This window comes from Balearica regulorum, chromosome 9, assembly GCF_011004875.1.
Source record: "Balearica regulorum gibbericeps isolate bBalReg1 chromosome 9, bBalReg1.pri, whole genome shotgun sequence".
In the NCBI taxonomy this organism is placed as follows: domain Eukaryota; kingdom Metazoa; phylum Chordata; class Aves; order Gruiformes; family Gruidae; genus Balearica; species Balearica regulorum.
This window is the reverse complement of record NC_046192.1, coordinates 9,123,542-9,149,113: the sequence shown is the minus strand read 5'-3', so window position 1 is coordinate 9,149,113 and position 25,572 is coordinate 9,123,542. Positions and strand designations below refer to the sequence as shown.

The window sequence follows — 25,572 nt, the reverse complement described above, 5'->3', positions numbered from 1 at the left end:
TATAAAAAGATTTTCCTTATCTTTCCACTTCATCCAACTATGCTAAGAAAGCATGGCTGCCTTTGAATTGTTCTGTAACCTTAATTGTTTTACGAGAAACAGCCAAAGTAGTTCATGTTGCAAAAGCTTCAATGAGATCCTTCCTGTGTTTTGGGGCCTCTCTGCACTGATTCCACTGTATGGCATCAAAATTTCAAATTGTCATTTTTTATCTGGAAAAATGTATCAAGGTAAAATGAACTGTAAAAATGGATTTTTAAATGTTAAAAATTTGTCTAAAATTTACTGATTAATTTCTTTCTATATGGTATACTAGGGGAAAAGGAATGCACAAGCTACGAGTTTTGGGAGGAAGTACATGTACGCTGAGTTACAGCTCTGAATTAAGTTTTGCCTCTCAGTGAAAGACGCTGACATTACTTTAAATTCAGCAGCACAAATGGTTCCGTCATTTCATTATCTGGTTTCAGATTTTAGTGGTTGTGTTTAAGATATCTGGGATCTGCAAAACAAAGGTTTATATAAGGCATAAACAAAATGGCAAGTAAATTGCTTTGGTGATGAATTTAATTTGTAGATTACTTTTTTAAAAGAAAAAAAAACCTTGCCAAGCAAAATAAGCAGTTTTAGCAAACCATGTAGACTTTTTTTTATTAAATACAGACTGTTTGGTGGTGCAGCTCATTCCTTGTTGGGCGTGCAGTTAGCTAGAATGCAAAAAACATGGTACAGATGGCAGAATAGCATCAGCATTCTTTAGAACCAAGAGTGGGGCTATTTATCTTGGACTGAGGAGTGCATTTATTCTGGCTTTATAAAATTTGCAAGTTAAGTTGTTACTTTTATTTCGTGTGTGTTAATTGTAGCTCTTGAAAGCTTTCACTTATGTGGATAGCTGCTTAATGGTTTTATAAAGGCTGGTTTTGTAGAGTACTTAATTTTGATGGGAATCATTGCAACAGATGGAAGATAAAGACTTCTGAGGCAGCAGCTTTGTGCCCTATGCTCTTGGGCAGCCCTGTCATGAGCTGAGCACTTGCAGACTGTGAACCGTATCTGAAATTGTTTTTAATGTTGTGCTTAGAATAACTACTCTTCCCCAAATTTACTTCCAAAATTAAACTTGCCTAATAAACAGTTTGAAAGGGGAGGGCAGAAAGAAGTAACTCGTAACTTTGCAAACACTGAAAAATGTGGGGCTGTCCTCTCACATATGGAATGAGATTTCCTGCAGAAGGCTTATGTCATCAGACTGACTAATTTAATTTTATTATTTCATGATTTTGGCATGCAGAATTTCCAATTAATAATTTAAAAAGTATGGGTCGAAAGAGTTCTGACATTAACTGTATTTGAAATGGCATCTTGTAGTCATTCATGTGTGAATGAACCTAGCTCTTTCAAACACACTGGTTTTCAATAAAATACCTTTTTACACAAAACTCATGCTTACCAAGGTGAACTGAACATACTTCTCCTCAGACATATCTGTCAGAAAGGTTTGATGTACTAAATTAGCAAAATGTGTGCCAGATTTAATATAACGAAACGGAACCAAATCTGAGCAGATATGTTTCTTCTCAAGGCAGGAGGAAATGTGCTGATTTTGGCTATATTACACAGCATTGGCGCGGTTAGCTTGTAACACCAGATAGTCATTTCTGGTGGGATTGTTAGACTAGTTCAGCGTATAAATCATCGCTTTAAACCACCAGTCCTAACAGAGGCTACGCTTTCTCTTCCTTACCACAACCAAAAAAATTAATCCATTAGAAAATCACCTCTGACTAGTGGTCTTGGAGAATCTGGCAAGCTTATGGTAGCACACATTTAGCACAATTTACATCATTTGTGAGTACAGCTAGTGCCATATTTTGAAGCATTTTTCCAAACTGTCTGGAAATGTTAGTTATATGCAGAATATAGTTTGGGATTTTTGTAAGGCTGAGAGACAAGTTTAAATGAACAGGTGCCCCCTTTCAGATCACCAAGTCATTTTCTGAAGCATCTCTAATTTGGAAGGGGGCAGCATGCAACACTGCTTTATCTTCCTCTGCACTCTTTTGGCTCACATATTCCTAACCAGCTGCCCATCCTTTGGGTTGTTTTTCACCAGCATCCCCAGGAAGTGCTTTGAAGTCTCAGAAATATATACATATATATAATTTAGGTTGACATACTTGGCAGGCAGACTCATTTAAAAAATAGAAATGTTTCATGGCATGACCCAAGAGATCTCTTAAGTGAGTTATAAAGAACTGAAGCATTTCTAACATCCACCAGCTTTTGCCTCAGTTCCTAATACTTTCTTTTTTTCTTTGTATTGCCTGTAGTGAATGAACTTCTGCTGTAATATAACTCTGTAAAGGAGTAAGTTTTATAACGCGGCTTTTTTTGAATGCTTGAAAATGCATACTTTCCTTTACTAAGGATTTCTACAGTTGAAAACATGAGGTATAAAAATTGTGTATGTTTATTTCTGATACTTTAGTTAAGAATAGTGGTCTGAAGACACCATTGACTATCTGAATAATAATGAAATTAAAATTAAGAGAATTATCACAAATTCTGCTAGCATAATGACTCACAGAAAAAAGGAAATCATTCTACTGAGTGCGTGGCCCAAAGAACCTGCTGTCTTAAGAAAGGGAAAAACATTTTCTTTTCTGTTGCTCAGTACAACATGAAAATAAATTATCCTCCATTCATGACTGTATTACTGATTGGTATCTTAGTAGAGCTGGGAAACAGATACAAATGATGGGACTGGACAGCCGGTGTGCTCAGACCAGAAATCAGATGTTGCATCTATTGGTATTTTCTCTGCAGCCTTTACTTTTCTGTGTTGCCATTTTAACTTCAGAATTGGATTCTCCAGCATTAACACTGCAAAGTATTATGTCAGGAAAAAGATCCTGATTGACAAAATGCAGACTTACTGCCACAGTAAGTTCATCATTCAGTGACTGTTGAGAGAACTTGCAGCTGTATAGCCAAGTTGCTGCCCTAGAAGTTTTGAATCACTTTTGGCTCGAAAAGTCTGTGCTTTCATCTTTTGTGTAGGCTCTTGCTCCTGTGTTTTGCAGTCCTTTTTAATCTGCATATTTCAAGCTGCTTGGTAAATGTTTTCTGTTTAGTTTTTGACAGATTTTTTGTTAGTAAATTGTTAGTTGGAGCAAATAAACAAGACATAAATTTAATTTTTAAAAATACCTCTTTTTTTTTTGTGGTAGATATTAACAGCTCAGGGAACACTCAAATGAGTGCTAATGTTTCTGCTGAATTTAAGCTCACTGTGCATCAAGCACAAAGATCGGCTATGGTGGGTCAGACCAAAGGCTTGTTTATCCCAATAACCTGTCTGTAACACTAACTAACAGTGGTTGTCAAGGGAAAAAGCATGAGAGCAGGTACACGTATATAACACTTCCAGAGTGCTCCCCTCTTTTCTGGCCACAAGTAGCTCAGGGACTTCCCAACTCAAACGTGGTTCTTTGCAGTAAGTAGTAACAGATTTGTTTCCTATGAACTTCCTCTGCCTCCTCAGAGCCATGTAAGCTTCTAGCATCCACAAAATCCTGTGGGGAAAAAGTTTCACTACTTAACTCTATGCTACCTGAAGAACCCACTCCTTTTCTTCTCTTGAGCTTGGCTCCTCTTGATTTTATGTCCCCTATTTCTTGTAGTGGATGCAGCAGCAAACAATTGATGCCTGAAGAACTGTGTCTTGAGGTCTGACATTTACATCCAGAACTACATGGAAATAGAATTCAGACCATAGGTGCAGCTATAACTCCCGTGATGTCGCTAACCATATAGGGATCTTTAACCACACTCTTTCTATGAGCAGTGTGCAGGGCAGTGCCTTTTTTTTTTTTTCCTCTGGGAACACTAAGTCCAGTTGAGATGTTTTATGACCAGAGGTCCTGACATGATCAGTGTGAACATGAGTTGATTGTGTAAAGAATATAATTCACCCTGGCATATACCAGATTTCATGTGCCTTTCTTTTGGGTAATCTCTGGAAAAAAATGCAAAAGCCCTATGCATCCAACTTTATGTCACATGGTGCTGCCCTATCTTAACTTGCAGGCCAGACTACAGACTCTTTTTACGCACTCATTCAGTTCTTATTCCCTCTTTCCCCTCAAACATTACAAGTATTAATGGATCAGAAGGTTGGTTTTTTTTTTAAGAGAATGCAATTAGTATTAGTACATACATTTCCTCCCTATATCTAATCACCATTAAGTGGAGAAGAAAGATGAGAATGTCCATCTAGGCATGAGATGACTAGGAGCTGCCAGAGGACTCTCTAGAAAGGGAAGAAATTTATGCATGAAAATCTGGCTGTAACTTGCTACACTATATGGCAATATTACAAAGCAGTGCAGTACAGAAGGAGATCAGCTGCTGATTCGCAGTCCATGCTGTATGCACATAAGCTGTCCATTTGACTAGCTCTAGACTGATTTCATGTGCTGAATGCCCTTGTGTGGTTGAAGCTATTCAGATGCTCTTCTGGAACATCTGTCCTGACTGAATTGAAGCTGAAAGGACTCTGGTATATATGCCTCAGGGCTGCTTTACAGTGTGAACAGAAGCACAGTAAGCACAGATATCAGGAGATTTCCTTCAGATGTGCAGGTCTGGTCCAAACTGCAATGCAACGTATATAGTCCAGATGCTTTCAAAGCACATGAATGCCCAGAAGAGGACAGTCACGTACAGAGTCCTTCCCTGGTTTCAGCAAAGTTCGCCCTTGTATACGCCAACCTCACTGAACACACACTTGCACTTTAACCTTGAAGAAGGTAAAGAACTGAAGGCCATAAACAGGTTTACTACATTAATCAGTATTTTGAATTTCACTGCTACTATTGGCAACTGTAACAATAGACTTGCTACTCTGTTCCTAGATTGTTCCTCTCAAAAAGTGACAATGTTGAAACCTACAATGAATAGAGCTTCAAAGTAGGGCACAGTAATCCTAGAGAGTGTATATTGCTATAGTGTAGCCTAAAGGTACAAGTATAACAACATGCTACTACATACTCATTTTGAAAGTTTAAAAAAGAAAAAAGGATTTTGATGAAATCAGTAAGGTAAGAAAACTTGCAGGAGGGAGAAGGCAGGGTTTTGACTTAAGGAACTGTCCAAAGTGGGAGACACTCATGTCAGTCTTGAGTTAGTGAAATGTAGCACATTTTTCATAGTTACTTGAGTTTAGGGATGTCTAAAATGATCATGGAAAACACCAGTTGTAATTTGGAAACCTGTGTGAATTTAGATCTTTTCATAGATCACCATGCTAATGTTACTACTCATTCCACACTGTGGGCTAGTTCTTTTGTACTGGTAGTTATTCTGCAGCTGAGTTCTATAAATATTTAGCTTTCCCACCAGCACCACAAGTTTCTTGATGCTTACTGAGTATTTGCATTTTGGCTAGTCTGGTTTTACTTTCTTTAACGCTGAACTATATGCTTGGTACCTCTCACTGCGTAGAAGTTACTTGTATTTAACAAGCCTATTTCCGGCTCAAGGCATGGGATACTTTAAATCTTTCTTTACAGCTCTGACTGTGAGACTCCAGTGAGTTAAAGAAATCCTATTATTTCCTCAGATTGTATGACATGTATCAGAGAAGCCATTTTACATACACATTTCTCCTTTCAGCCACAAGTGCCTCACAGCAGAAGAAAACTGATGCAAAAGGCAAAGTTGAAAGTGTGATAAAATTTTCCAGATAACATAATTGTTTCCTTCTTTTTCAGATGTAGGTGCAAAAAATTACAGGCATTTCTGTGCCGTTTATTACAACAAGAGCCCAGGGTTCGAGATTATCCATGGTTTGCTGGACAGGGTCATGCAGCTTCTGGAAGTACCACCAAATGAAGAGAATGGATACGCTATCAAGGCAACTGAAGGTAAGGAAGACAGAGCGACAGCGTACAGTAGAAGTTGTTCTGGAACTCAAACGTTCCCCTACAATCTGAGGTGAATTTTTGGTTCGCAGCAGCAGGCACTAAGAATTATTATTATTATACCACAGTATGATAGTATAAATAAGTAAAAAGGCATTAATTGCATGCACTGATTGTAAAATGGGATTACTGTCTTCCTGTGAGCTGTTCCAAGTAGCCTTATATAAATTGTGAGTTGACAGCTTTTTAAGGAGACTTATAGTAAAGCATGCACCATGAACTTCACGGGCTGTTTACAAAGATTTAATCCACTGATTGCAAGGGTAGGTAGGAATTCACTGAATTGATGACTATGCTAGGTACCCACTGCATTCTCTTTAGCTTCTTACACCTGATCTTTTAGTTTATAGCTTTATCTATAGCTTTTATTCATATGTAATTTTTATTTCCATATTCATATGAAGATATATGCCTTATATATCTTTTATTCAAAGACTTGCTATCTTTCAGACTGAGCCTGCTGCTTAGACAAGTAGTTGTATAACAGCCCTCTTCCTTCTCCGTACAGGGTGAGCTGCACATGAATTAAAAATAACATCCTTAAGTGCAAAATGTCCTCTGTGTACGTGCATACGCATGTAAGAGGGAAAGCAAGCAGGTTGACCTCATTACTTCATTGAGAGAGCATAGGTTGATGCAAGAGACCAAGCATCAGCAACTAATCTATTCTACTACCTAAAATAACAGTGTAGTAAATACAGTATATCAAAGCAAGACTGCAGGGATAGCAGCTATGATTCTACTTAGAGGTCATGCATTGGTGTTCAGAAATGTTAGACACTGGCTCAATTTGAGTCAAGTTGAAGAACTGCCACCATTCTGCACATACTGGAACAAGTGGCACTGTCCCCGTCAGCCTGACCAAGCTTGCCTGCTCATAGAACTTAAATGAAAAATTGTTAGGTGTCTCCCTGTTTTGCAGTGCACTGCCGAGATGCCAAATATAATACTTCTACTAAGTGGTCTCCTAGCACTTTTCTGCATGTTTGTGTCATATTGACACACACACACGCATTTTTTGACAAAGTAGTATTTTGCTCAGTATTCCTTAGGCAGACTTTCAAAGGCATTATTAGAATATTGTTAATAGGATTCTCAGGTTGACCAGAGGAATGTTAAACAATTATACTTCTTGTTCTAATTCCACCAAGCACAGAACAGGTAGTAGCAAAGCTGCTTATTTGGAAGGGGAGGGGGAGTGGTTAGAAGAGCCTCTGGGAGTTGGGTACTCAGCTGACATTGAAGTCAAACCAAACTGTTAGATTCTTTTTCAAAACTCTTCTGTAGCTTGTTTTTGAATGGACATATCAAGAGTTTGCTTTAGTACTGAAAATATTTGCAAGCGTTTTATATTCTGTACTGTAGCATTTCAATGATGTATGGCTGGCTCCAAGAAACTAAAAAAAAAAAAAAAAAAGATCTCAAAAAATAATCCTAGCACAGTAAAGAGGTTATTTGTAGATGCTAGTGCTGTTTAATATTCCTGGTGCTGTGGGATTTGTAATGCCCATTCAAAATCCCTGCATTCCCCTGACATTACTCCACAATGCATTTAGTGTAAAGGATGGCTTATGTCTTGTCATATGCAATATATTATGAGCAGTTTGTGGCTTGTGGCTATAGACAAAGAAGAAAGTGCCTACTACTTTCTGTTTCACCAGTGATTCAGAAACTCCCCTGGGATGGCACGAAGATTCCTTGCAGTTCTCCTCACATTGGAATTTAACCTTGGGAACAATGCAGGTGGCTGATACCCTAGTGCTATAGCGAATGCAGTGTCACTGCACCAACTTACTCAAAAGACCTTGACTGCAGAGATGGTTGGAAGTAGTTTAGGGGATTGTGTTTGGGTTTGTTGGTGTTTTGGGGTTTTGGTTTTTTTTTTTTTAAAACTTGCTTTGTAACCTGTCAATTAAGCATGTGTGAGAGAAAATGTCAGCAGGTGGAGTAAGGTTAATTGCCAAGTGAAAAAAAATCTCCTGTAACATCTTAAGAGACTGCAGCATACTGAAATAATTCAGAAGAACACCGCAAGTTACTTCAGAAGTATTAAATCAGGACATTACACATGGCATGGAGTTTTAGATGCATCTTTATGGAGCACGCTTTTTTATTGCGTGTGCCAAATTAAAATTTGCACAGTGAGAAATGGGTTTATCCTATGACTCTGATTTAGAGAGATCCTAATGTGATCTTAAGCAAAACTTGAGACTAGTAAGCAGCACAGTGTAAAGGTAGGGTTTTAGTCCAGGTTTTTTTTATTCCTTGTGTAACTGATTAAAATAGTTCTAGTGATCACTGGAAGACAATACAGAGGAAAAATGTTGTTTTAAGTGGGTAACAAAGAATAGATAGAGATGTATTGGGCACATATTTGCCTCTTTTCCAAATTCACTTTGAAAAATGAAATGCCTGCGCTATAGTCCTGTTTGGTCCATATGTGCAAATCATGGTTATTTAAGCTCCTTCTGTTCTACCAACACCTAAGTGCCCTGTGATTTGACCTTAAGGTCAGAGCCTTTTTGCCTTTATAGCAACACCTGTGAAAAAAGTACAGATGCTAGAAGATATGGGTGAAATTGTGATGTTCCCCTGGCCTTTGCACTACGCTTTGGTGTAATCTGAGCTAGGTAATAAATGGAGAAGAGCTGTTCAGAGCAGCCTTAAGGAAGAGTGGTTTGAGTGACTGAATCCAAGGATTTCAACACACATTTGGCACTCAGTGCTTTCCAGTTTCTTAAAGTTACTAATGGAACTTTTTTTCTCCTCTTATTACCACTAAGTATGCAAAATTATAAAGTCTTACAGACAGAACTCTGGAGTGCTACCTATTGTTTTCAAATGCACAGAATGGACTTTTTGATGTGTTAGTGAACCCTACAATTACTGGCCTAGAAAAGCATTTTGTGGGGTTTTGTCTTTGTTTTATAGCATAGGCATCTACAATCAAACATAGCTTGAAAAGAGTACAATTATTGCATCAGTCCTCAAATTTGTGCATGCTCCATAATAAAGGTTTTTGCTTAAGACTCTTGAAATTTTAGCCAGTTCCATACCATTAATAAAAATGTAAAGATCAGTATGGATGTGTATGATTAGGAAGTAAACAAAATAAAAATCAAACTTTTTAAATAATAAAAATATAGGTAGAAAGAGCCAACAAATTTGGTCATATATTGTCAGGTAATTTAATAAAATTATTTCTTTTTAAGTTCACTTGCATTGGTTTCAGTTCCCTCAAATTGAAAAATTAGAGGCATTTGATAATTATATTAGAAGGTTTTCTTAATTTCAAGTTTTAATCTCTGCAGGAATGGGTATGTTTTCTGCAACATTTTGGTCATCTTGCGCTTCTGGATAAGATCTGAGGTGACTATTTTCTTCCAGAAATGAGGACCATGATCACAGGAGGTGATGTTAATCACAGGATTTGGGTCCATAGTAAAGTCTTAGTTAGGCTAAAAAGAATAAAAAATGGCTTAGTAAATACTGACAGTGGATTCTACATGGCAGTCTTCAAAGGAGTAGTGTGAAGTGTAAGGTATAATTATCCTCACTCACATTGTAACATTTAGAATGACTGTCTTATTTAAGGAAACAAACACTAGTTTTGCAGTACCTTCTGAGAATCTCTGTACTTTGGAAGGGGAAGTTAATTGGACATAAACTGTTTGAAAAGGGAAAATATCATCCACATTTTTAAAAATGAAGCAATTTGACTCAGAAAATGTTAATGGTAAATCTGTGCATCAATACTGCTTCACTGTCTGCCCTACTGCCTTCCATGACAAAATGGCTATTTTATGAAATAGCATTCATTCATGTGAAAACAATCCCTGAAGAGTCTGAGCTTGTGACATGAGCTACTTTTTGTACATTATTGATTCTTGTGAATTTCAGCTAACTCTTGGGTTTTTGTTGTTTGTTGGGTTTGTTTTTTTTTTAAAAGTAAACGTTCATGCCATTCATTCATTTAGGGTAATCAACAGCTTAGTAAAGCTGGAAAGTCAGCTCATTTGTATTCAATGTAAATATGTACTTAATAAATGCATACTAAGTGTTGCATCCTTCAGTAATTGACAGTTGTCTTTCAGAAAAGAAAAAGAGAAATTGCACTCCCTTCTTTTTACTGCCCTTATTTAATTAAATGAAAGGTGTGGTAAAGGGTAGAAAATTTTAATTCCACAGTAAATCATAGTAATAGCTTTTCATTTAGCTAGGTTTAGCTGTGCTAATTAGAGGTGTAATAGTTATCTCCGTAACTAAGAACATCAATAAATATTTGCTTTCATAATAATAATAATAATAATGATTATACAACAAACCACAGCCTAAATCTTCTTTTAAAATTAACCTCAATTCAGAAGACAAGAGGAGGGAAGTCTGGGACCTGTGCCGAGTTACATGTGTAGAACTGAACCCCAGCATCTATCCCCAGTGATCAGTTTAAATTGGGAAACTAATATAAACAGATGTTTAGTACCCATGTTGAACTTGGCATTATTAATATAATTCCTTAAAATAAAACAGGTGACTAGATTGCTCTTAATGGCAATCCTGGCCTCTCAGTTGCCTGTCTTGGCAGCTCTTGCATTGTTCATAAATGTCAACGATTGCGTATTTACTCAGGAATAACCAAAGGAAATGTGCCGATTTTAATACAAAGCCTCCAAAGATCATTTGTGACATACCAGAAGATATCAGTCAATTCTTAATCCATTTAATTGGCATTCAAAAATAGATACTTTATAGGTCCTATTGCATCCTTGTAATTGTATATATCTACCAAACTTGTAATTTGAAAGACTATCATCAGATTTGTTTGAAAACAGCTGTTTAAAAAACCATATCAGCTGGTAACTGACTATATCCAAGTGCTCTGAATTTCACATTTCCCAAATAATTTTTTTCTCACCTTGGAATACTGACACCACATGAACATTTTTCTAGTACTACAGAATTCCCAGTATTGTTACTGTAAGTTAACAGCAGTAGGCAGGATATTTGCTTTGAGAAGTGCACCTTAGTTCTGGTGTCCTAGTATCTCAGAAACATCTAGTCTGGTAGATGTAACCAAACATTATTCTTTTTTTTTTTTTTTAAGGGGACAGAAAGACACCTTATTATATTCAAGAATACCCCTTTCCTCTTCCCCCTCCCCTCCCCCCAGATGAAAAAGAACTATTTATTAAAACCTTTTACATTTCTGTCTCACATTAAAAGTTCAGCCAGCCTTGTTAGCAGATAAAAATATCTCTGCTTACAGTTTGTGTCTGATACTCAAAAAAAGTCTTTCTAATGCTGTCTTTATTGCTGCCAGTCATTAATCCTTCCCAATCTATTCAGTTCCCTTGATGAGTTTTCAGCCACTGTTATTAAACTAAACTTCATAAAGTGTGATTATTTCTCTCATTTTCATCTGCAAGAAGCTTTTCTGATTTTTTTTGACCACTTTCACTTCAGCACTAAATACAGATAGGGTTTTGGCCAAAAGTGTTCCAAGTTTTTGTTGCAAAACTAGTAAAAGTGGTTTATCAAATAATTTGTTCTAGAAGATCTCCCAGTCTTCCACTCCTATTTTTCTGTTTATTTCCCTCCCACCTCCATGGTCAGCTCCATGAATTAACAACACTAAGAGATAAGGACAGTTTAAGTCTGACTGATTTTAGTACTTGTAAATTTATTACCCTAGTTGTGCAAGGGGTTTCAGGGGTTTCAGGAGTTCCAGCGCTGGTCATTACAGTGGCTTAACTATAAGGCATCTTGCAAAACTGGATGTTTGTCACCAGTTCTTGTGGCTTTCCCAGTGTTGGCCACTACTTTAACATGTAATGAATTTCTAATTAATTTCTTATCCTTGTCTCTTGAGCAGTATTCCCTGCAGCATCAAGGGAGCTTAGTTACATGAAGAACTACAGCTCCAACAACTCAAAATGAAGTTAAATTATGTAATAAGATGGGTGTGGCTGCTCACTTAATGTCCCTTTAATTATTTATTAAATCTGCTCTTGATTCCATTCCTGTAAATACAGGACATCAGATTTATAGGAATTAAATCCCTACAAACTTAGGCCAAGTTTATTTCTGTCTTATCAAGTATCTTCCCACACCAGTGGCAATGCCTCAAATTTGGCTGTAACAATTTTAACACCCAAGGAAGTACCTGGCAAAGATATGAACCAGGCGCCTTGATTATATTATTCAATAAGCAGAAGTGGGAGTCTATAGTGTCTGGAGTTTCTCCAGATAAACCCAATTTATCAAAATTTGACAGCACAATGTACCACTGGACATCTCAGAGGTGTCTTGTTGCAAGTGATGCAGCTATGCCAAGCAACACTGAAACAGTTCATGGCAAAACCCATAGTTTATTTCTGGAAATAAGTCTCCTTCCATTAGCTCTGTATTATAAAATTGATCTTTATTATGAAAAAAGAGGCTATCAGAAGTGAGTTTGAAGAGAGTTTTTTCCATTCGTATGGTCATTTCAGCTCCTCATCTGAAAATTTTTGAATGTTCCTTCCCAATACCCTTCAAATATAATCTGTTTGCACAAACCGTATAAAAATGTCTATCAGTTAAAGAGAAGTACATTATTTTGGCACTGCACAGGATAAAAGGTTTGACAGGCTTAGACTTCTGTGTCTTTTAAACTTTCATCACCAAATTGTGCTTGACACACTTTGTCCCCACATATGAAATTAAAAAATTCAATAAGAGAATGAAGAACATGCTTGTTTTTCACATTCACAATATTATTTCAGATGAGAAACTCCTTTGAATTAACTCATTTAGAAGTGTATTTCCTAGAGTAATAGTAGGAGGAAAAATCTACAGTAACTGCAAAAATATTCTGGGGAGGGATGTCAAGTCAGCTTGTAAAGAGACACAGGCTATCGTCTCTTTTCTTCTTCTTTTTGCTAGTACTAACTAATAAAGGCTACACTGTTTTTCTTCCCATTGCATTTTATTCTGATAGATTAGGGATACTCCTAGAAGTAGTAGCATTTCTCCTGACAGTTAGACTTTTCATTTTTTACCAGTTTTTTTGTCAACTCCCAGAACCACCTAAAAACACTGGCATTTGTGTTCCTGAGCTCAAGGTGTTGATTCTTTCTCCCTGACGTTAAGTCTTTACTCTTCTGCTGTTCCTTTACTGGGGAGGCCTCTTTAGAATTTAAATCTTCCCCCCAACCCAAAGGCAACTATCTTTTTTTAAATCATATATCATAACAAGTCTAAAAAAAAAAATCTTCCTTGCATCAAGAGTTTTAAATGTCTGGCACAGCTTACATTATATTATATAGAATTAAGCCATTTCCATTTTTTCTGTCTCCTTACATTTTGAAATAGAAAATTATTTCTTCATCATAAACGATATTTTCAATGTTGCAGAGCCCTCTCTAGAAAAGAGATGATTCATCCAAGCCAGTAGCAGAAATAGCAGCAAATTGCATATCTCCTTTCTTAGTGAACAGGGGCAGTGATGTAAGCAGCAAGGGTCAGGGTGCAGGTCTGGTCGCACCAGCTTCTCTGGTGAAGTGCTGCATTGACCAGTGCCACAGCTTCATCCTTCAAGTTTGTGTTCACCTCCTGCACAGCCTGATATGGCTGGAGGCCAACTAGGTGTCTGTATGTTTTCATTTTCACTACAGTGTTAATATTAATGCAAGCAATTGTGATCATGTCAAATTTATAGCTCATAGTTAGGCAGTTCTCTGATCTGGTTTGATTTTTGAACCGTGATATGAAGGCAGAAGGGTAGTGCTTCAAATTTAACCTTCGTACATTTTCTAACATCTAGTTACGCAATAAAATTTTAAACAAGAATTTGCAAGATTTTGGCTTTTATGTCAACGTGAATGCAGGATCTTAAGATTAGTATTTCTGTCACCTATGGTGGAAGAACTGACTTTACCTTTGCTTGCGGTGTATGTATTAGAAAACAGTAGATAAGCAAAGAAATGCTGAGCTAGTGCAGACTCAACCTAGTATGTGTGCTGGGCACAGAACTTCTCTGTTTGGGTCCAGAAGCAGAATAGCTGTATTTGTTGTAGACCCACTATTGCTTCTGGTCCTGGGCTCGCTCACCCAGTTCAAGCATTTCTGTTCCTAGTGGTGCAGCCAGTGCTTCAGCCACAAGGCATTGGCTTGTGACAGAAATTTTAGTTGCTAAAACTAAGTGATTAACAGTTCCAGTGACTGCTGAGATTCATCGTTTAATTATGTATTATTCCATGCTAGTTTGTCAAGTCATTTTCTAAAAGGCATGAAACGTGGTAGCTGTGAAAGCATAACATCAGGTGGCTGTTCTTTGTCTCTGCAAGTCACGTCAAGTCATTGGGAAGGGAGGACGGCTTGGTCTAGGACATGAAGTGAATAAACATGCAAACTAAATACGACATACTAAAGTAGACTTGCAGACTGACTTCTGCTGGTTCTTGTTATTCTCTAATGGTAGTATGAAAGCAGAGCCTAAAAGCCAAAGTCTGCTGCCTTAGTGGCATACATAGAGTATGTCAGACCCCCTACAATAAAGAATTAGTTTATTGTTTCCTAGTTTCTGACACATTCTCATGTTTGTAAGGATAAATTATTCCTTTAGCTATTTAAAGAGGGATAAAAAAGTGTCATGGAACAGAAAAATTAAATTTTTTAATACTCAAAGCTTTTGTTCTCTAACTCAAGTGAAATAGCAAGATACCTTAAAAAAAAAAAAACAGCTTTATTTGGGATTAGGAATTCTGTAGTTTTATAAATAGCTGTGACACACTATCAGCTAAGGTTTGTGACTTTTAGACAGGATGAAGTATAACATTTCAGATAAATTGGATAAAACTGGTCTAAAAGCAAAGCTTAGCTATGTAATGGTAATTACAGTACAGCTAAACTCCAGTGTAGAATTGCTGTTTCTCACAACTGCCACACAAATGCAAATTTATTGAGCTTTATACACAAATACTGATTTCTACAAAAATACATGGAATTTGAGATTTCTTTCTAGGTTTCCTACTCAAGTTTTTCTGTACACATTACTTAAGCAGCCACCCTGGTACTCCAGCATCAAATACATGAAATCCTGTTACCCAGATCAGTGACCCAAAATGTCTGCTTTCCTTAGCCTCAGCATCCACCCAAATACTCCATTCTGTTAGCAAAGGCACTTTGATTTTGCCCAAGTAAAACACTGTGATTTTGCCCAAGTAATCTGAAGTGTCTGACACTACTGCAATCCTAAGAAGACCACAGGCAAATAAAGAAGAGCTCCAGACCTATTACATTCTCAAACCACTTCCTGACATCCAGCAACACCAAACATCCTCTGTTAAAGCTCCTGGGGCACTGTACAGCAAGAATGAAAACTAAATCTAGCCTAGAAGTCTGTGTTGGTCTCTGTTCAAGGCAAATGAAGGAAAGCGATTGCTAGCAACGCCAGTCCCCAGTTCATCACTGCAGCACACTAACATGACTAAAAATAGTTGACTCTGGATCCAAGCAGTATTATGATTATTTCCCCGCTGCTTACAGTGTATTGTAAGTTTGTATCTGTAAAACAATGTGAGACTATTTAGGGATCAATGAGATTAAGTCAAATACAGAGTGAACTGTATTCAGTTTTAGAGTTGTATTTGAGGGTTCTTATAATATAGAAGAATTAGTTTTTCCTCACACCCTCCCCGAGATACAAATTAATGAGAATGCAGCCACTGACTTAGTTGTAACATGAGAAGATGATTAATTGGCTGACCACTACAAATTTGTGGATGATTCTCCATATTCCCTAGCCTCACTGTCTGCACAAGGACTCTAATATTCAACTCTATTTTTGGATATCCAGTGTACCAGTCCAGATAAACAATTGATTGTCCCTTTACCCTCTTCTGCTGTGCTCTGCATTTGGAGGCTGTTGAAAAGCAACATAGCCAGAAATCAGAAAGATGTCCTTTAGACAGAGGAGATATTTGTTCATGTCATACAGTTATTTCTTCTGTCATTTTTTCAAGTGCTATTTTCTTGGGGGTGGATAAATCTAGGGTGCTTACCTTAAGTTTGATTGTACTGATTTGAATTTCCTAATGCGTCATTACAGTTAGGTATAATCTGGGGAATGGAGGTTGTTCTGGCACAGCTTTAGTCAGAAGTTACAAACCAGGAAACTAAAGTTAATTAATATCCCACTGATCCCAAGGTATGGTTTTTCTGAACATGAGAGAGTATGGGAGAAAAATTGCTGACACTGTGCAACTTAAAAGAGCAACTGGTCTCTCAATAGGTTCCAAAAATCATGCAAGATTTGGGATGTATGTGATTTTAAGAATTGGCTAAAGGTAAATCATCCCACGACAAGACACAATTTTGAGGTTGCTGTTGCTTTGCATAAGGCTCTGGGAGCCTGACTGCACTGTGTACGTGGGCAAGAAAAGGTAGCTGCCTTTTAAAATACTGGCCAGTGTGAGAGCGTCCTCTAACTTTGCATTGGAGCATATCTGCCAAAAGGAGGAATTAGTCAAAAATATGGAGAACCTGATCCTAAAGAGAAAAAACAACCACTAGCCTCCCAAGACTAAATTCCATCCAATGTAGCACAGGTAAAATACTTCACCAGGTGAGTCAGGATGAGGTAGTGAAAGGGCAGCTGGAGTGACCAAGGGGATGGAGAATTAAGATGAAAGACTTCAGAGGCCAGATGAGCTCTGCTCTATTACCTTCTTAAGCTTCAGCTTCCGATGTTCCTTCAAATTATAGGAACAAACGAGTGGGTTTGAAGGCTTAGTGCAACTGTAGGCCTATAATACTACTTTAATCTATTTCTTTTTGAAAAGGGGGGAGAGCAAGGCAGAGAAAAAGAAACTGTGCAAGGTGTTTGACAACAAAGAGTGCAAGGAACTCTGAGCTCTTTGAGGGTCAATTAGCCAGAAAATGTGCTAAAGACTACATGCTCTATTGGATTATTGGCCAAAGAATTACCCCAAAGCAATCAAAGCAGCCCTGTTGCCTGAATACAGAGAGGCAATTACAGATTTTGAGGACATGCTACAGAAGCTTTAATTAAAGGCATTATTTCTACATCACTGAACATTGGAAATTAAATTCTTACTTGCAGCCACGAGAAGTAGCTTTTGTCTTTTGCTTGCATGTAGTATGTCAGCATAAGACATGACTGGCTTTGGCATCTCTTCTTTAGGAATGCATATTGTGTTTCACCCCACCCCTTCTCATAACAACCAGTTATAATGTTGACATATTAAGAGGTGGATTTTCATTGCTAGACCTTCTGGCTTCCTCTGGCATTGTATAGGTCTCTATCAGCAAGGACAATACGATCTCTGACTAGATTTCGAGGTGAAGTTTAGAAAGTACAATTTGTGTGCAGAGCAGAAAGGATTAACTATATCAAAAGTGATAAATTCATTATCCTTATAGTGGATGGGATAGTAAATTACAATTTTTTTTTAATGAATTTTGGCTCTCAATGTACTTGATGGTACAGCTAACCAGACCTACAAGAGCAGCCTTTTGTTATAATTACACCAAGAGCAAACACACTCCTTCCTAGCACACCTGCTGATAATGGTGCCTCCTAGTGTGCTTTGGGGACTGCTTGATTAGTGAAAGCTTTCTGCAGGAGGACCACACTCTTCACAGCCATACTGTTCTTGATGATGTTGGATACAGAGATAGGACAAACTCTATTGTCAACTTGGAACTCTTGCTCAAAAGCTGCAGGTCACAGCTGCTAACTTCTCTGGGAAGGCACCTTTAGATTCCTTTTGGCATCAAGACTTTATTGAAGCTAAGAGCACAGGGCTTCAGCTTACGGTGTGATTTATTCAAATCAGATAATAGCACATGCATTTTTTGCTGATTCTCCATATGTACAAGTAGAATATAAGCACATCTCTCTCATGCAGCCCTGACTCTCACTCTGAAGTTTTATGCTTAAAGAGCTGACATGATAGCCCAGTCCATAACACAAGCTTTGCTAGAAATCTGAAACACCATTGCTATTTACTTGATAATACCAGAAACACACAAATCAGGAAAACAAACAAAAAAACCCCACCACATAACCTTACCTTTGTTTCCTGGTTCTGTTTGACAAAACCTCTGGTTTGGCTGTCCTGCTCTGTGGGTTGGTCAAGTCACACAACCCATGGCTCATCCTCAGCACAGTGAGGTTCCTCCTGCTCAGCTCTCCTTTTCTACTCGTGGTTGGTCCCTCAGTTAAAGCACTCCCCCGGCTGCAAAATGCTTGTTTCTCTTTTCCCCTCTTTCTGCTCAGATTTTTCATGTTTCTTCTGAGCTTTTTCTCTTTTTCTGTTCCCTTTCAATGTCTGAATTTTTTGATCTGAAATTTACATTTGCTCCAAATTCTGGTGCCCTGGCAGAGTTACATGGACCAACAACACCCGGTCTCAGGCGCGAGCCAACCTCCTTCCCTCACCACCTGTGTGGTCAAGGGAAGAGTCAGTCAGATGAGGAAGGCCTTAGATCCCCCATCTGTGGGATGCGGTCTGGAGGCCCTTTTGGCAGGCAGGAATATACTTTGAAGCATTCTGTAGTGCAGCCAATTATCATAATAATAGTTTCATTATTAACTGGAGTTCATAAACTCCCTGTAAACCTATTCCTCAGCTCATGGTTTTTTGGTGCAAGAGCCAAGTGTTAGCTGGACAGATGGAGACCCTAAAGCTTTTAACAGGTTCTTTCATTTTTATTTGCTTATTGTCTGATCTCTTCCAGTCGCAGAATTATACCCTGCAAGTGCGATGGCTGCAAAACCCCGAGCGCACTACTGAGCACACTGTGAAGTAACCTACATTTCAGGGTTAGTTTAACGAGAAATGGAGAGGTGATTTGAAGGTCCTGCTTCCTCCACTTTGGGGAGCTAAATGTTCCCCCTTGGTGTTAATTATAATCTCTTCACCACAAGTAAGCACCAAGTAAAATAAATAACATCATGGTCCAGCATTGGTTGCTGGATATAAGATGGAAAATGTGGCTGAATGCCTCATGTATAGCTGGAGCAGCACATTCCCAGCCATGCTGACGTATGGTTTCATGGTACAGGCTTCAGCCAAATCAACAGCTTGTCCCGCTCTCCTCCCCGCTCCAGGTGGAGAGCCACCGTCTCCCGTTTGGTGGTGGTGATTCACTTCACTTATTACATGAAGCTGTGCTGTAAGCTTATGGTAAGAAGGGACAAATTTTATGGGTATCAAGATTCTAGCTAACATAATGCTTCACTTTATGCCATAATCATTAAGCCATTTCATAGTTTCCAATATAATGCCATGAATTGCCATCGGTTTTCAAAATTTATCCAAATCCATATTATTTAATTAAGTGCAAAGGAACTTCTACTGAAGTTAACTGTCCAGTAAATGTCAATACTGGTGGATGTGAGGGTCAGGTCCCCCCACCGCCTGTCCACCTCCAGCCTAACTTCTGACTGGGAGACCTACAACTGGTGGTGCCCAGATAGCAGAGCACTTCTTGTCCCTGAACACATAAAATTGTTTCACACAATGGGAAGCGGCACAGATCTTGGAAAGTGCCTTTGATAGATTGACTGATTGCAGTATTATTTTAGACCCCATCCAGATGTCCCAACCAAGTTTAAAAACAGTTAAGTCTCATGCTGTAATTGGGTCTAGATGTGCAAGAAGATAAAGTAACTTTCCCAAGGTTACACACAAGGCAGCTCAGAAGAACAGACAAATCAGACTCACAGCTTTTTAACTAATTATACTGTCAAAGCTCTTTTTTCCTATAATTTTATAGTGGGGTATCATGCCAACATTATTAACTGGGTTCTTGCTCGTGTGCCAGTTTAAGCTTACAGTCAGGTTTCTAAAAGAACGTCACTGTGTGCTGCTCACATCCATGGTACAATACCAGCTTTATTCACAAATAGGAAAGTCTTTACCAGTAACTACAGGGGTACTTTATTTTTAGGATATGTTTTCACTCACAATCTGCAGAGTGATCTGTATGTGTGGCATTTGTTTCTTTTCTAAATTTGTTTTGTCAAGTTTTATTTTAACACTTGCTTTGAATAGTGCAGCTTGGCAGTGGCAAGTGTCTGTTTGGCTGGAGTCACGTGCCGCTAACAGCCAGGGGAGGGATAATTCCACTTTTGTACGTCCAGTATAAGTAGTTGGTTTGCACTCATAGCTAAAACTGGAACTGCATGATTTAAAAGATACTGAATATTTTTTACAACAGCCTTTAGGTAATGTTACGGTGATCATTTACTACTGCTGTCAGATTTCACAATTGAAGTACACATTTTAGTTAATTTGCACTTGCAGCAAGTTGGACAAGAAAGAGACCTAATTGCTGTTCTTATTCTTGTAGCTGCAAGTTATGACTACAAACCTCACAGGAGACACTTCTTAAATGAACTATTTCCACTGGGGAGCTAACAAAGAATTTCTCTGGGCTTGCCCACTAGTGATCAGACTATCATGAAAATGTTCCTGAGGTTTGAGGTTAATTTGGTCCTTTATTGCCTTTTTTAAATAGTTCCTTGTAAACGCAGTAAAACGTCCTGGGCTGATCCTGAACCAGAGCAAGTTGCCATTAGGAAATTCTTGCGATCCTTTTGCAGGATGCAGGGGATGCTGAAGGGCTGAGTGCCATATCAGTAGCAGGCAGGGAGCAGTACTAGAAGCAGCACCTCAGCTGTTGTCTTTATACTGGCACAGAAGGAAGTGGAGCAGGGATGTTTCTCATCTGCACTGATGCAACCTCAGGTGTACCCAATAACCAGCTCTTCTTGTAGACGATGCTTTGTTGGATTTTAGGCTATTGAGGTAAAGATGCAGAGCAAGGGGTGAGAGTAGGGAAGCTGACTACTCCCTGATGCTGTCCCTACCAACGTGTTCAACTTCTGAGTGGAAATCTAGGAAAAAGCCCTCCCCTCTCTGCAAAGGCAGTAGCATTAAAAACACAGCAGAGGCAGATTTCTCCAGGAGGAATCAGTGGCCTTGTTTCATCCTCTCCCCCTTCCCTCCTTTGAGTTCACAGCGCCGTCTGCAGCACTACTGACTGGAGGTCCTGCACATTGTGCCTTGCCTTCACACACTTGCTATGAAAGAGGTGGCTTTGGAAGCTTGCTGGTTTGGTTTGCTTTTGGCTTTTGAAGGATGATCGGGTCAAAATGCCGCTCACCTCAGGACAGAGACAAAAAAAAAAAATGCAAGCATGGCTGCTATAGACAAGCTTGAATGTATTGTTGGTATAGCCACTACACACAGATAAGTTCCCAGGTAGGAAGGGCTTTCCATGAAAATGTCTGTGCAGCTCCTCCAAGTTCTTCATGGCCAATTCAATTACTTTTTTTTTTTTACTTTTTTTTTTAACCTCCCAAATAACATTTAAAACTTGGAGCTTGGTTTGAGGTAAGAGGAAGATGATCTTCGACTTCCTTTGCATTGCTCATTGTTCCACAGTTTTACAGTGTATATGAAACTGCTTAAAAGCTCTTCACCAGATGAGGAATGTAGGTTGTTTCTAATTATGTGACATGTAATCAAGTGTGACATGCCTACTTACCCCTTAGATGACAGCAAGCTTTATTTCCTTAAGCAGAGTAAGGTGGGAAACACTCAGGTGTTAAATAGCCTAAAGCCTGCAAAAGTTCTTCATTTCAGTAGCCCCCTGACTCGACCTATTTGTGCTAATTTCTATTCCAGGAGTAACTTAGTCAAAACAACTGGAGTGTGAAAAATGCCCACGCTTTGGGCTTCACATTTTATTTTTAACTCAAAGCGTTTCCTCGTTCTCTGTCAATCATGACAACTGTTAATGCAAGAAAGTGAGAGCCCGTTCTTAGCATCTCAGTCCAGAGAACAGTTTAATACTGAGAGCTTTGTTCTCCATGTTAAATGCCTGTTGACTTCTTTGGCCCGGAGAAATATTGATTTTTCTCTCACGTTCTTTACAGGCTCTGCTTTCTTTCCTGGTCGCTGTGCTGAGATCTTTGCCAAAGGTCAAAGCATTGGGAAACTTGGAGTCCTACACCCCGATGTTATCACCAAGTTTGAGCTCACCATGCCATGCTCTGCCCTAGAGATCAATATCGAGCCCTTTGTGTGACGACGGGACTTTTATCCTCCTACAGCCATCCACTGTCACATGCAACACCCTCTGCTCTCTTGTCTTTCTCTGCGGGGCACATCTGCTTACCCTTTTATGTTCCAATAAACTAGAAAACCAGAGCCTAGCTCCCTGGGTAACTAAGTTCCGTACAGCACAATTTGGCCAGTTTCTGCAGGGTAAGAATGTGGCATCTTGGACTAGACCATGCCCACAATATTTTTAAAGGGGGGAGTGGGGAAGAAACAAGTTGGGTAAAAGCCCAGTGTTTTACAAAAGAAATGTAATGGCAGAGCACATGATTAGTTTTCAAAATCAGAAATGTTCCACAGACACAGCTTCATACTGTAACTGATTATGGCTGCATAACAGGAATCTCATTCTTTTCTTATTGCATGAAATAAGATAATTGATTAGAGCAAATGTTGAGTGAATGTGAGCAGAACTAAGGACTTGAGCTTTTATTCTGTACGGTTGTCATGTGCTCATCAATGGCTGGGGGAGGAAAATAAACTTGTTTCATGAAAACCAGAGCTATTTTGTAAGCAAGATGTGTGTAATATCTGCTTCCCTACTCCAGACATAACTGTTGATCCTTTATCATTCTAAATTCAGAAAGGGGAGGGGGTGGAATTAAATTTTTTCATGGTTGATGTAAGCTTAGTGGTTTTTGAAGCTCCAAACCAAATTGGGGAAATGCATTTAAGAGCATATGCCAGTGGTCTTTTGCATGAGGAGCTGAAAAATATCAAAGCCTTTGTCCGACCAAGGCTGGCATATTTGTCTGCAGAAGTTAGCATGGTCCTTGCTGCACTCGTATAGCCACACCCGTGGCTTTCTGAACCCCAGCTGTACAGCAGGGACCGCATGGCTTTCAGACAGTTTTTCTTTTCTTGCAGTTTTGCCCCAGACAATATATGAAAACCTCTGTCGGGTCAGGCTTTTCCGCTGCCTGGCTTTCTGGCAGCAGTTACGCTGCAGCCTGGCACTTTGTGCCTCTGCTATCTGGGAAACTGAGCCGCTCCATCCAGCACGGCGATGCCCGGTACATCCTTTCTGGTGCGAGGTCACTGAGTGGGTGGCCAGCTCAGTGCTCTGAAGCAGGCTCCTTACCAGCTCGCTAGTGAAGCTGGCTATCCTTTATTTGCGATATTACAACCATGGCTAATGTTGCAGGCTAACAATAGTGAGGATTTTGCATTAGGCCAATACACTGTGGCTCGTTTCTGTTGCGAGAGCCAGATAGGCTCTGATCCCAGGAGGGGACCGTCCAAGGGTGGACATCTGGGTGATGCTGGAGAAGGGTGCTACGATGACTAGCTCGTCGAGAGATGTGCAATGGTAGGGGTAAGGTAAGCTCATAGTTACGCGAGCTGCACGTCTAGCGCAGATCTCTATCGCTGAACCCACAATAGCCTTCCAGTGGTCGCCCTGTCAGTGATCTCAACAGGTGGGAGGGCAACAGGCAAGGCTTTTTGGTGCAAGCGTTAATCCAGTAGGAGAAATGCACTATGGTTCCCCTCAGATGGAAGTGTAGATTTTAATTATCTCGGCATGACAGACGTGAAATGAGAATATAGCTATTGCCATACGTTGCACGACTGACTCCAGTACCCACGGAGAGTGAGAAAACTGCAGCTCACATTTTAAAGTCTCCCAAGGGATTAGCCAGCTTGTCGTTTGCAGGATATATCTCTCCGTGATGCCTACACAACTGTAACCAAGCAAGCTCACAGTGTGGGAAGCAATCTGTAACGCAGATGGTAAGTATTAACCCCCCCTGTTTATTAGTGTGTCATGCATGGGGATTAGGGCGACAATAAGGCAGATTTGCATTTCAGCAGAGTACAGGCATATTTGCGTGCACTAAATATATTTCTCTACACAAGATTTTCTGACTCTTTGGGTGTCCCAATTCTCCTGTGAATATACTGTCCTTTGAGCGTAAAGACCAGATTAGGCTGGGACTAAGGGCTTGAGCTGCAGTGGTATGTGTTGCGAGGCTTTTAGGGATCACTTCTCCTTTTTCATATCATTTGCTTGGTGTCAGTAGCTAAGTGCTCTGCAAGCGGGACGTGAGCTCTGTCCCGGGGAAGTAGCACTGCTTGCTAGAAGTAGAGGGAGAGAATCGAGACAAAGGTTAAAAAACCTCTTAAAGCCACTGACCCCTCTCACAGCTAGATGCGGTGCCAGCAGCCCACTGCCGTAGCTCTGAAATTCAAGCTTTGCCATAGTGCTGTGCTCAGGATTCGCTGTGAATCCTGATGAGAGGGACACTTCACACAAGTCTAGTGTATTTATTGCAGGGCATTGTCTTTGGTAGACCTGATTATCTGATATTTACAGCTCGCTCGTAGCTGTATTCAGTAACCAAGTGGTTATTCTCTACCACACAGCTTTGTGCTAGAGAGAGCCACCGTCAGCACTGCTTTTTTGCTTTTACCCTTTGCTGTAGCTGCAGTCTCTGCTGATGGCGGTGACTTTTGAGCAATTTTTTTAACATCTTTTGAACTTTGAGGATTTCTCCAAGGAAGAGTCGGAAGTTGGATTTTTTCACTAGCGGTCCCTGATGATGAATTGCTTTTGGTCTGCCGCTGCAGGCGGCGGGAACTGGGTCATCGCCCAGCATCTGAACACGAGCGCAGAAGGCTGGATCACTGGTGACAGAGAGGTCGGAGCCCATTGTAACGTGCTGTCTGGGTGACTGCTGGGTTCCATGCAGCTGGACATGAGTACCGACTTCTGGTTTTGTCCTTGTTGTGCTTCAGCGCTGCCAGGGTGCTTTCCCCATCAGCAGCAGCCCCGCGGCAGCCTGGCCGCAGCTCCCCGCGCTGGCGGGTCACTGGTGCACGGGGTATTTCTGTAAAGGTCGCGCCTGGGACTCTTTCCATCTCTGGCTCGCTTGCAATTTAAATCGTTCTCGCTTTGGCAGGTGAGCATGGAACAGGCCGAGCAAAAGCCGCGGGTGCTGCCAGGAGACCGCCGCGGGGATCACGGCCTCGGCCACACGCGACACCTCTGACCGCCTGGCGACCCTGAAACCGAGCCCGGCGCACGGCCATCGCTGTGGGCCCAACAGCCAGCCTGCTCCCACGCAGACGGCGGGCAGGCGCTGCGCTCCGGCAGGAGCAGGAGCTCGGTGGCAGAACGAGGGTCATGCTTTACGCGTGTTTTAGCAAACGTGCGAGATCCCACCCACTGCTAGAGCCACGCTTCCACCCTGCTCAGAGAGGCACCCGTATTTCCTAACTTCCGCTCGCAGCAGGCAGTATAAAGGTTAAAACTGAAACTGAGACCTTTTTCTTTTTTTTCCGTCCCCTAAATCAAATCACCTGTATCCAGAAAAGCAACCTGCAAGCCTGCTCGCAGTTTTAGCCAGCAGCTTGGAAGGATGAGGAGGCTGGGCTCGTGACAAAGTTACTGCTGGACAATTAAACCAGGCAAATTCAGCGCTTGCCGGTTTAGTTTTTAATCCCTGCCG

General features: G+C 40.0%; 1 protein-coding gene across 2 annotated transcripts in view; it reads left to right on the top strand.

Annotated features, from left to right (window-relative positions):
* FARSB (phenylalanyl-tRNA synthetase subunit beta) overlaps positions 1-22,624 on the top strand; it is a 41,354-nt gene extending 18,730 nt beyond the window's left edge. Inside the window, exons 16-17 of one of the 2 annotated variants that reach the window (XM_075760994.1) lie at positions 5,778-5,930; positions 21,940-22,624. In XM_075760994.1, the coding sequence (XP_075617109.1) occupies positions 5,778-5,930; positions 21,940-22,091 (305 nt within the window). In that variant the 3' untranslated portion in view covers positions 22,092-22,624. Of the gene's footprint in view, positions 1-5,777; positions 5,931-7,648; positions 10,053-21,939 lie in introns of those variants that run through there. The other variant, XM_075760995.1, reaches the window with a different exon arrangement.
* The last annotated feature ends 2,948 nt before the right edge of the window (positions 22,625-25,572 follow it).